Source organism: Hylaeus anthracinus, unplaced genomic scaffold (genome assembly GCF_026225885.1).
Source record: "Hylaeus anthracinus isolate JK02 unplaced genomic scaffold, UHH_iyHylAnth1.0_haploid 3, whole genome shotgun sequence".
NCBI classification, from domain to species: domain Eukaryota; kingdom Metazoa; phylum Arthropoda; class Insecta; order Hymenoptera; family Colletidae; genus Hylaeus; species Hylaeus anthracinus.
Window position 1 is genome coordinate 16,631,190 of NW_026535284.1, and position 12,071 is coordinate 16,643,260.

At 36.4% G+C, this 12,071-nt stretch overlaps 2 protein-coding genes across 2 annotated transcripts; one reads left to right on the forward strand and one right to left on the reverse strand.

Annotated features, from left to right (window-relative positions):
* The first annotated feature begins 10 nt into the window (after nucleotides 1–10).
* LOC128893608 (splicing factor Cactin) lies at nucleotides 11–11,983 on the forward strand. The gene is made up of 13 exons (XM_054154702.1): nucleotides 11–374; nucleotides 3,497–3,744; nucleotides 3,822–4,711; nucleotides 4,790–4,966; nucleotides 5,046–5,256; nucleotides 5,346–5,844; nucleotides 7,591–8,099; nucleotides 8,180–8,636; nucleotides 9,394–9,513; nucleotides 10,140–10,229; nucleotides 10,320–10,547; nucleotides 10,832–11,000; nucleotides 11,219–11,983. Exons 1-13 carry the CDS (start codon nucleotides 273–275, stop codon nucleotides 11,377–11,379), a joined length of 3,861 nt encoding a protein of 1,286 aa, XP_054010677.1. The 5' UTR covers nucleotides 11–272; the 3' UTR covers nucleotides 11,380–11,983.
* LOC128893606 (cyclin-dependent kinases regulatory subunit) lies at nucleotides 1,111–3,126 on the reverse strand. The gene is made up of 3 exons (XM_054154700.1): nucleotides 2,961–3,126; nucleotides 2,208–2,335; nucleotides 1,111–2,058 (listed from the first exon to the last, which is right to left on the reverse strand). Exons 1-3 carry the CDS (start codon nucleotides 3,014–3,016, stop codon nucleotides 1,994–1,996), a joined length of 249 nt encoding a protein of 82 aa, XP_054010675.1. The 5' UTR covers nucleotides 3,017–3,126; the 3' UTR covers nucleotides 1,111–1,993.
* Nucleotides 11,984–12,071: the final 88 nt, after the last annotated feature.

The following is a 12,071-nucleotide window of genomic DNA, read 5'->3' on the forward strand; positions in this document are numbered from 1 at the left end:
GTATCTCCCTCCCTTTTCATCACCCTTTCGCCAACCATTCTCTATTTCACTCTATACTCCGGCGTTCCTTGCCCCCTTTCACCGAACTCACGGTAACATGTCCTCCCTCCTCGTGCTTTTTCTGCTATATCTTTGCACATGCAGCCAGAGATCCTACATACAATATACGCGTGGCTAATCACGCGCACGCCTAAATACAATCGTACATACACACAGTTTACAAAACTCCGCGTGTGGTTACTCTGATCAACGCGCATTCGAAACTTGAATGAATGATTATGCTATATACGATGGTCACTGTGGTAATCGATATTTTAAAACACAATCGTTACGAAACAGTGATTACTGTTCAGAAGAAAATATTTACGATAAAGGTTACAAAATTCTATACAATATACTTATGTACGTATGTATGTATGTATGTGTATGTATGAATGACTATTAGATTCCAGTTTGTTTTATATCTCAAAAGTAATTTAATCGATTCGAAACCATTAAGAAAAAAAGATTGGCAATGTCTGTGATATTTTAAAGATACATGATACGTAAAATTAATTTTTCACAATTTTTTACAATTTCACTAATTACTTGTTTCCTTGTTAAAAGACAATGGTAACGATATTATGTAATAAAAGTGAAACGAACTGTGTACGCAATATACGCCAGTCCATGAACGATGATTTAATTAATGTACAATTTACAAAAATTAGTGTGAGAATTACTTGACCGCTAGGGACAACGTTTGTATAATTGGATTGAGGTCAGTCACGTGACTGTTTTAATTATTCTGTCTCCCTCTCTCTCTCCCTCTCTCTCTCTCTCTCTCTCTCTCTCTCTCTTCCTCCTCCTCTATACTCCACTCTTCTCGTATATTCGGCTAAATTTGCTTCACGCTTTTTTCTTATTCCAGAATGAAATAAAGGGACACGCGAATGGGTCTCGTATCAACGCGAGTTCTTTACATTTATGCTCAGAGTTTGTTCAATTCTTTCTCTCTATTCAAAGGCATTTCGGACGAAAATGAATACTACGAGAATTCGTATTCGTATTCGGAAACGTATTGTCTATCGCATAGAACATTATAATCGAAAAATACAATGAAAACTAAGATTATCAGTTACAAACTTTATTTAAGAAGTGACAGTACGTGATTTATCTATTAAAAGTAAATCAAAGTCAACTAATACTAAAGCATAAGAATTAGTTTTGAAAAATACTGATAAAATAACATTCCGAAATATACAATTGGAGAGCATAGGCCAAATGGAGTTACGTATACATATAATAAATACGATACATGATGCAAAATTGAATAATGTAAACATCTTGTAGCAAGGTACATAATAAACACCGAATTTAACGCTTAATTAGTAGTAATGGAATTTTTAATCAATATCCATATTGTTATTGAACTTAAAACTTAAAAACATATTTGCTTCGAATACATCATTCATGTTAACCATAAAGAATGATTACTCTATGCATGGAATTAAAGTATACCTTAATAATAAACAAAACTTAGCACATTCGTGTAAGGCACTGTAATCACAAAATCATGAGGCTTTCTCTTACTTTACAAATTCCTAACGGAATAGTTGATTCCGCTTTGGAATGATAATTTTCGGAAAAAAAACTAGAATATTTCAATGTTTCTACTTCTGTTACATCAAACGAAATACCAAGTTGTTGTGGTAATTTCAATATTAAGAACTAAGGCACTATATAGACATATATACAGAATACTTTGCTATTATGAATGACTTGCTAACAATGAAGACAGATAACCACATTCGCGATGTAGCAAAGAATCGAAAAAATCAAGTTATTATATCTTCTAGATTTATCAGATGTAATGCGAATTTATACAGTAGTTGTTTCTGTACTGCAATACCAATTATTTTAAATCGATTGAGATGGTTTGCTGTGATAGTCGAACTGTTCTATGAATATTAACAATGATCTGAAGTATTATTTACATATTGGTACAGCAACATTAAAGAGATTCGTTCTCTGATGGCGGAGATGTTATTTCTCTCTTAAAGAGTAAAATATGTGGCTCTGAAACAGACAAACGTTTCTGTTCAAAATATCGCCATCTCTATGAATAAAGCTTTTAATTCTGGTTCTAAGAGAACTTTTCGTTACTATGAACAAGTTACCGCAGCAAAATTTAAATAATATTAAAAGAATTTTAAAAAGCAACATACCTGGTTTATGGATCATATAATGCACCCATCCTTGACTTTGTTGAACACCGATGGCTCTCCATTCTTGTTCGGAAAGCAGATGAGTACTCGACACAAACTTCACCAACTCCTTTGGCAGTACCACATGTCTAACAATTAATAAATATTGTTATAATTAATAAAAAATGGTAATTTTTTCCAAACAGAAGAATATTTGAATCATAACATTTTTAATCGTTATTAGAATTCCTTAATATTAGCTTTCTCCCCAGGCCCCACCACCACAAAACCATCAATATCTGTTCTTTGTTGCGTAGCTATTATTCGGATGCTACAAGTTATGATTGCAGTTATATTCCCGAAATTTTAATACGCGTAAGAGTTCAGTTTCATATTCAAACGGCTGTCAGAATGCAACGTATTGTTGATGTATTTTGATGCTGGAAACCGGTAAATTGAACGAATGAAAAGCAAAAGTGATGGGTTAGCAAAGCAAACAAAAGAGTATTCTAGACGGCCATTTAAACGGTATGTCACATCTGTACTCAAATGATGGACAAAGAAATTACTATAAGAATAAAATAGTCAAAATGAATCGATATAGATTTCTTATAAAGCGAAAACTTTGTGCTATGACTATAAACAGAATATCGAGATATAGACATAGATCCGAAAAATTAGGCTCGCGCGTCTCTCTAAACGGTACATATTTGAGCAAATGACCAAAAGCAAAACCTAAATCGAACATTACACATTGCCGTTATTTTTACCAACCTGTATTCGTATTTGTCGTCGTAGTATTTTTTTGAATAATAGATCTCATGCGGCATCGTGGTTCATTTAAGGATAATTCCAGACTTAAAAAATCAATTGTACATTCACTGAACACAACGAAAATCACTCGTGAATTTTCGAAAACCGTCCTCCAACAGCGTATGCTCTATAGATTTGAAAGTTTAACGGATGTAGCGTCAAGAAGAGAGGAGGAAAGTACTCTGTAGTCGTTGATAGTCAATTAAAAAAAATTCTTATTAAAAGGAGATAGTATAATAAAATAATTTCCATAGATTTATCAATTTCTTGTAAATATCATCCATTTCTAACTCTTTGTATTATATTGTATTGCATTATATTGTCAACTTGAAACGGAAATTTGTATGTAGTAAACCGGAATCAGCTGTCTAAATTTTATAATGGCGGATATTGTTGCGTTATAGCATAGCGATATGGCGATATCGCGATATCGATAGCATAGCATCATCCTTTGTGAGGTTAAGTGTTTTAATTTGTACCTTGTGTGTTTATTAAAGATGGATAAGTATTCCCGTAGGAAAGATTATGAGAGATCAAGAAACGATAATGAAGGTCGACGTAAATACAAAGAAAGAATTTCACGAAGGAATAATGACAGTGATTATGAAAGACGTACCAGTAGTTCAAAGTCAAAACATAAACATTCTAAAAGTTCCAGTGAAAAGTGTACGAAATCTAAGCATAGAGATTCTTCGGAATTGTACGAATCTCATAAAATATCTTCTAAACGTAAAAACAAGAAAAGGTAAGTTGTAATAGATAATATTATTGAAATTATTGATAATTGTATTTTTTTTTACATTATCATTTGCTTCATTTTAGATCATCGTCGTCGTCGTCGTCTTCGTCGTCTTCGTCGTCTTCGTCTTCGTCTTTGTCTTCGTCTTCGTCTTCGTCTTTGTCTTCTTCAAATTCAAGTGAATCCAGTAGCTCATCCTCAAGTTCTACAAAGCTATTAGAGAAGCTCCAGAAACAACGCCAAAAACAAATCGAAGAGAGAAAACGTCAGAAAGAACTAATGAAAGCAACAGAGACACCGGAAGAAAAGAGGTTACGTCGCTTAAAAAAGAAAGAAGCCAAAGAACGCAAACGTAAAGAAAGAATGGGTTGGGACAACGATTATTTGCATTACACAAATACAGATAATCCGTTTGGCGATGGAAATTTATTATCTACATTTGTATGGTCTAAGAAACTTGAAAAGGAAGGTTTACTTGGTGTTAGTAGAGAAGCATTAGAAATTAGGAATAGACATAAACAAGAGGAAAATAAAAGAGAGTTAGAGAAAGTTAAGAAACGGCGACAAGAAAGAGAATTGGAAAGACAACAAAGGGAAGAAGAAATGACATTGTTACAAAGAGGAAAAGAAGCTGCCCAGTTGGAACAATGGGCAAGACAAGAAGATCAATTTCATTTAGAGCAAGCAAGGTTAAGATCTCGTATCAGAATACAGGATGGTCGTGCGAAACCGATCGATCTTCTTGCAAAATATATTAGCGCCGAGGAAGAAGTCGATGCCGTGGAAATGCACGAACCTTATACTTATTTACGAGGTCTACACGTAAAAGATTTAGAAGACCTTATCGAAGATATTAAAGTTTACAAGGAATTGGAACGTGGTAAAAATTTGGATTATTGGAATGATATTACTGTAATCGTTGAAGATGAATTACACAAATTAAGAAAATTAGAAAGATCGGAATACGAAGTAGGTAAGTGTTTGTTTATTTTATACGTAAAAAGATTTACTTAGAGTTTTTTAAGGAAAATTATATAACGTATTATTTTAGCTGTCGGTCGAAGAGAAGGAATACACGAATCGGTAGCTAAAGATGTAACTGCCATTTTCAAAGGAAAAACAGCAACGCAACTAGAAGCTTTACAGTTACAAATCGAAACAAAAATTACAGGAAAACCAGAAGGTGTTGACATAGGATACTGGGAAAGCCTCTTATCTCAATTAAAAGGTAAGCTTAAAAGATCCTAATGATACAGATTAAATGATATTACTCGATATACACGTTTATATTAATCACTTTTTCTCAGCGCATATGGCAAGGGCACGATTAAGAGATCGACACCAAGAAAATTTGCGGAAAAAATTGGAAGTCTTAATCGCTGAACAGGGTGTAGCTAGAATGGAAAATGAGCCTGATTCTTTGCAAGCACACATCGAAACACCCGGGGAACAATCAGAAAAACAAGATGCACCCTCTACTAGTACAGCTGTAGAAAAAAGCGAGGAAAGTCAGTCCGAGTATGTATTAGTTTCTATATACGTTTACGTTTGCGTTTGCAGCTACCGAGAAACAAAAAGTTATGTGATTGTGTTTTATAAATTTACAGTGATGATCAAGAAACTATTAACGCGGCTGACGATCTTTTGTCAGAATCTTTTTGCGAATATGAATCTGGAGGTTATTCACCAAAATATATACCTTACTGTCAACTTGAACCAGGAACAATAGTCACTTTAGAAGAAGATGATAATCAGCGATTAGAATATGCGAGAAATCAAGTACTTAGTACCGGACGGAAAATTCAGAACGTAATGACCGCGGAAGAACAAGCTATGCACAGAGAAGCACGTAAAAATATGGGTTCCGATGAGGCACAATTTAGCGTTGAGTCTTCTTTAGAAGCACAAATTTACTTGTGGTCTGACAAGTATAGACCTAGAAAGCCAAGATATTTTAATCGTGTACATACCGGTTTTGAATGGAATAAATATAATCAAACACATTACGACATGGATAATCCGCCACCGAAAATTGTTCAAGGCTATAAATTTAACATTTTTTATCCGGATCTTATAGACAAAAACACAACGCCTGAGTACTTTTTGGTAAGACATTTCAGTTATTTTTAAATTAATACTATAAATTATAACTGACATAGATTGAAAAACTTGACCTGGGCTAACGTAACGCATTTTTTGTAATTTTCAGACACCCTGTGCCGATAACAAAGACTTTGCAATTTTACGATTTCATGCTGGTCCACCATACGAAGACATCGCATTTAAGATCGTTAACAGAGAATGGGAATATTCGTATAAACGTGGGTTCAGATGTCAATTTCACAATAACATATTTCAGTTGTGGTTTCACTTCAAACGTTATCGATATCGTCGATAAACCGTCATCTTTTGGTACTATGTGTATAACATGTATTTCTGTAAATACGTTTCTAAATATACATATAATATTATTTATAGCTATCATTCTCATTGGACACGAACATTTTTAACGTTGCGTTTAAATAAAACTCCATAATAATATACTTACTTTGAATAATGATGTTACCTGATTTGTTTATTGTAAGAAAATATTTTTTGTTGTAGCAGCATTGTTCCGAGTGTAGTTGATTTTCATCGGTAATTCGTGACACAGTCACAATATCATTCGAAATACCTAACGCTATAAGACAACTGTACGCGGTTCCGTGATGACGGGAACGTACACAAACGAGTCTCGGTATAGTTGTTTAACAGTGGTCGGTGGATCGATTTCGTGGACATCTGTATTCTTCGTATAGTCGACCACAATGAGAAAGGTAAAAGCTATATGTAGCCAATGGCAAGGTAAACCGAAGCTCAGTGCACCGATAAAGGGCCTTTGAACGTCTACGCGTATAAAATCACATTTGTTTTCTTTAAATTTCCGCCAATTCGAATCGATACACTGACTCAAGAACGATCAAATACGCGTTATTTTGCGAGTATGTGCACAGCTTTATGTTTACAATGATTTAGTGGTTATGATTTAGTGAATGTTTAGAAACATGTAAAATGTATTAGAGTCATACGTGAATTTAAAAACTATTCCGCTATTAATATGACACATTTTAATGATAAAGTGTAGCAGAATTGTGTCGCGTGCGTCCGAAGAAATTTGAATGGAACAGTTTAAATGACACAATGAACGTTTCGACGAAAGCTAATTCAGTGAGTGTGAGTTGTCAGAGAGAAGGAACAATTCGAAAGTTAAAGGAAAATCCATTTTTTAAACGTGATAACCAGAATTGTTGGAAAATCAATTCGTACCGATAACAGATCGAAAAACGATGAAGTTTAAACGTGCTTGACTACGGTAAAACCGATTTTTCACATTTTATTCGTTTTCGGGCACGGTAAGTTTCATTCGCGTAAAGATCTATTATGAAACCTTAAAGTATCCAATATTTTTCAAAACGAAAAATCGTCTTTGTGGCAATAATACGTACAAGTACCGCGATAAACGTGGTCGCGTCGTCGTTTATTACATCGTATTTTAAACAATAAATTTTGTACAAGTACGGTATCTGCCGCAAAAATCATGAAATGGAAAAAGGGTCCGACAGCGACAGAGGTCCTGTCCGAGAAAACGTTTTTAGTGATCAAGGAAGATCTGGGCATATTGGAAAGTAAGTCGATATTATGCGTTACACTTCTTTGTCCAACAAACAAAACTTTTAATATTCTGTAATTGTAATAACTCGAATAACTGTAACGACTAAATATATGTAATGTATTATATGTATATCGCTTCGAAAAAAAGGAAACCAACGAGGAAAATTGAAGATGGCGGACATTGGTACTTGGCCGCCAAAGATGAAACGCGGCTCGTCGGTTTACGGAAATCTGGAGAGACCAAAGACTGCGAATCTCGAGAAACCGAGTGTCCTGGATCCGAATCTCGTTGACAAACTCGACATGTCTCTGCTGAGCAAAGAGCTGCTCAGTGACTCTATGACGTTGTTCCGCCATTCGAAAATAATTAGTGGGGGAACATTGTCGTTTCCTTCGTCGTCAAGGTGTCGTCAAGACGTCACTGTTGGCGAACGACGACAACAGCAGCAGCAGCAACAACAACAACAACAACGACAACAACAACAACAGAGGCCAGCGTCTAACGGCGCAGTAGCGGCGTGGTGCAGTGATTTAGCATCGACGCGACACAAACGACGGACATTCGAACAGATTTTGGACACAAGGCTCGGGCACGTCGACGTCTCTTCAGAATCACCAAAAATGCAGAAACAGGCGCGCATCACTGGTCAGGATACCGCGATGACCAAGAAGAGCATGGATAATAAAAAATTGGATGACAATAACAATCGGTTCGTGTTTATTTTAATTTACGAATTTACGAATTTACGAATTTACGATAAACTTTAACGGCGAACCTCCGTTATATTAGAAATGGAACAATCGGCCATAAGGTACCGCCTCTCTCCACGTTAAAGAAGAAAAGTTCAAGCCCGACGATACAAAACGATCTGGAGGTGTTCACAGCTTCCTCGACAAAGACCGCCCCGGAACCGTGCAAAAGTTGCGGTGCGGCAAATCAACCGGAACGATTTCACAGTCACCCGAAGAGTAACCAGCAAAAGATCAAAGATAGCCCGACAAATTCCAATACGAAAATCTCGATACCAAAAACCGTTCAGAAACCTGTTGCTTTGCACTTTCGCAGCGGCAAGAACAAAAATAACATCGAAATCGAGCAAGGATTAGTTCCAGATTTTAAGTCGAAATCGGCTAGTCCGCAATCGTGCAAACCGACTAAGAAAGGACCAAGAACCATCACTTGTTACATATGTGGCCGCGAATTCGGTACCGCCAGCTTTCCTATTCACGAGCCTCGGTGTATGCAAGTAAGTTCGTTGCGAGCAATCGATCGAGTAATTTCGATGCACTCACATTTCCTGAATATCTTTACGAAAGAATCTTATCGGATGATTCTTAAGAGAGCTTTTCTTGTACAAAATATTCTTTCAGAATATTAGGTATACTCTTCGAACAAGATCACACCAGTATCGAACATGATGTCGGCAGAAAATAGAAAACAGAAAACTCTATCGCTCTATGTATTCAACTATAGCGAATAATAGAAATACCGAGACAGTAATAATTCGTATAGGGCAAAGATAATATTATATCGAACTTGAACCGCGTTATTCGTCTACGTGATGGTATCGAACACGATGGACATAAATATTATTGAATTTTCCTGTCTGGAAACACATAATACGTCAAGGCCCTTGATAGAATCAATACGAGTACGTACATACTGCGTATACCGTCCGAGTTAATATCGAAAACATTTATATGTATACGTGCACATGAACGGACACAATTCGTACCGCGTATATTCCCCCTCTTAGTCGAGTACTATAATGTTACTATACGATGGAACTAATGCTACGTAATTTGCACGCGAGTCCAAGTTCGTATATGTAGATTCGGCTCGATATGTTTCGTGACGACCTCATCTGTCGCGTAACTGTCATATCCGCCTAACATTCATTAATTACACGTGTCTCATCTACATGTACGTTCGATCGTATTCCTTACGATCCCCTTGGAATCTCTCTAAGAATGCTACCGGATTAATAAATGTCATGCTTGTAGAAATGGGAACGAGAAAATAACTGTTTGCCTGCCAACCAAAGACGTTCGACACCTCAAAGACCCGAAACACCGATCGTCGATCGATTAGAATGGAACGCAGCGGCATGGGAAGAAAGTCAGGTATCTCATGTCTGTCGTTTAATCGTCTCTTTAAACATGTAAATTGCACCTATAGTCTTAGGTGACCGCGGGCACTCGGGCTAGTTTTCTTGAGCATACACGATACACTCGTATTTTCAGAATCGATATCTTCGAAAACCAAGTTTAATACCAAGTCATTTTATTCTGTGTTTCCTAGTTAGTTTTCTATGTTGAATTCAATTCGTTTGAATTGTTTCATTTCCAACAATTATGTTAAGACTCTCGTGCATAATCACGAGCTTTTTATGTGTAACTCGCTAAAGTTCACCCATAGAAAGAACATGTCACGCACACGCACTATAATCCCCCGGTCTTATCGTTTTCAAGGTGCTGCCTGCTCCACATTTACCTCTGTAAGACCAACGACGTGTTCGATCTAACAATAAGACTAAAAACCGCATTGCGTCTCGTTAAGTTCATCAAGACGTTAAGGAGAAACTTTTCGTTCAATTTGCTTTCTTCCCTTTAAACTAAATGTTTAGTCTTGGCTGGTGTTTCGAGTTCGACTATTGCTAAATGCAAGCGTCGAATGTTTAGTTTGCATCGACTCCAGTTTATCCAATATCTCTAAATGTTAACGAGTACTTTACTTTATACTCTTTCAGGCACAATTAATTCCGTGTTTCAAGTGCGGAAGAACATTCATACCGGAACGTCTGCCGATACATCAGAAAAGCTGCAAAGCTCCACCAAAGGTGAACCAGCTTCACGACGTTTATATTACTAAAATATAATCGTAACGCGTTGTTTTGTAAACACCGATAAGCTAACATTCGAATCGACAGAATCCTGACTCGGACAAGTCGGGAAGCTCCGGTCTAGAAAAGTCTACGAGCACCTCTCGATCCTTACCACCCACAGTTGCTTGTCAAAGTTGCGGCAGAAACTTTGGTACGAAGAGTATCAAGATACATGAGCCTCGATGTATCAAGCGATCTCAAATGGAGAATAACAGACACCTGCGAAGGAAAGACTCGTTGAGCGTACAAGAAATCTCAACCAGTCCAACGGGGGTGAGTCGCGTTGGAAAACATGCTTATATCCTTCAGTTCGCGTGAAATTATCTTCGTTGTACCGCTATCGTTTTCGTAAACGTGTGCGAATAAACTTTTGTTAATTCTATTATCGTTCGATGTTCAGAGGATAATGTAACTATTTAGTGTGCACCATTTTGTTGATAATTAATAGCTACGAATAAAAATTGTGTCGTTTCTATTCAAGTGTTGTTGTTAATCGAGGGTGGAACGAATAGGTAGCGGTCAGATAGCGACAATCATTCGCAGAAAATTGGTTTTAGGAGCAACAGAAGAGGATGGTCACATGTTACATATGTGGTAGAGACTTTGGATCCACTAGCATAACCATTCACGAGCCACAGTGTCTGAAAAAGTGGCATGTGGAGAACGAGAAATTGCTGCCTGGCGACAGAAGAAAAGAACCCCAAAGACCTGAGCTTATTTACACTCGTGAGTTTTGTAATTAGAAGGCCTTTCAAAAAAAATGAAGACACAATCGATCGGTAGAGAAAAACAATTTCAATGAAACTGCTTGACTTGCATGACGTCATAGGTTGAATAACCTCGGTGATCGATTCGTTTGAATGCTTTCGTTTGGTACACTTTTTCTTTGAAACGCGGTCGTGATATTTTCTGTTCTTCACGTACTTGTTTTAATTGATATACAGGTAATCCAGAAACAGGAAGTATAGTAGTTGACGTGGTAGCGATGGCCGAGGCTAACTGGAAATCGCACCTGAATCAATTGGTCCCGTGCAAATACTGCGGAAGGACCTTTAATCCCGATCGTGTAAGCATTCATGAACGGAGCTGCAAGGGGAATCGCTGAAATTTTATATCATAGTTACAGTGGAGCCGACAAAAGAATCTACTTGAAAAATGTTCTCGTTTGTATAATGCGGAATAGGGTTTACCTGCTCCACCATAGACCGAGTCGATTCTCTCTTCGACCCAATTCTAAAGGATCGCGTTCTTGAACAATTGTAAAACAATTTAATATAACAGTAGGTTTTCCTCTAATTATTCCGAGCAGTATAAATAAATAATATGATTTTGATGTATTTCTATCGTAAAAATTTAAATGCACGCATATACATGTATATATATATAAAAAAAAAAAAAAAAAAAAAGTCAAATTCGTTACACGTGACAATTTGTTTTAGTAAAATAATTTCACAGTATAATGTTATAATGTATATAAAAGACGAATGTAACGTTGCACGAACACTGTCCTTAAAAATGAGTGTATTACGCACAATTCATTAGTATTTTCATAGTCGCGATAACGAAGATTAATAATTATTAATGTCTTTTATACACGTGTAATCTAGGTATAATATATGTAGAGTAGTGATTGTTAAATTGACGCAGTATTTTGTATGAGTACATTGTACAATGTTGATAACAATAAGAAAGTAACGTTTAGTGATGTATGTTTTCGATCAATGTTCATTTCGTAACCTTTCGATTTTATCATAATCTCCTCAGCGTATTTTCTTCCTTTGCTAATACCATACAGGC

Bases quoted from the DNA above. Each gene is read 5' to 3' on its own strand.
- LOC128893608 (XM_054154702.1), top strand. From the start codon at position 273: ATGATTATGCTATATACGATGGTCACTGTGGTAATCGATATTTTAAAA. The intron at 375-3,496 runs GTTACAAAATTC...TGTTTATTAAAG, and splicing joins AGAAAATATTTACGATAAAG to ATGGATAAGTATTCCCGTAG. The intron at 4,712-4,789 runs GTAAGTGTTTGT...GTATTATTTTAG, and splicing joins AAGATCGGAATACGAAGTAG to CTGTCGGTCGAAGAGAAGGA.
- LOC128893606 (XM_054154700.1), bottom strand. From the start codon at position 3,016: ATGCCGCATGAGATCTATTATTCAAAAAAATACTACGACGACAAATAC. The intron at 2,336-2,960 runs GTTGGTAAAAAT...ATTAATTGTTAG, and splicing joins GACGACAAATACGAATACAG to ACATGTGGTACTGCCAAAGG. The intron at 2,059-2,207 runs GTATGTTGCTTT...TGTCTGTTTCAG, and splicing joins TTATATGATCCATAAACCAG to AGCCACATATTTTACTCTTT.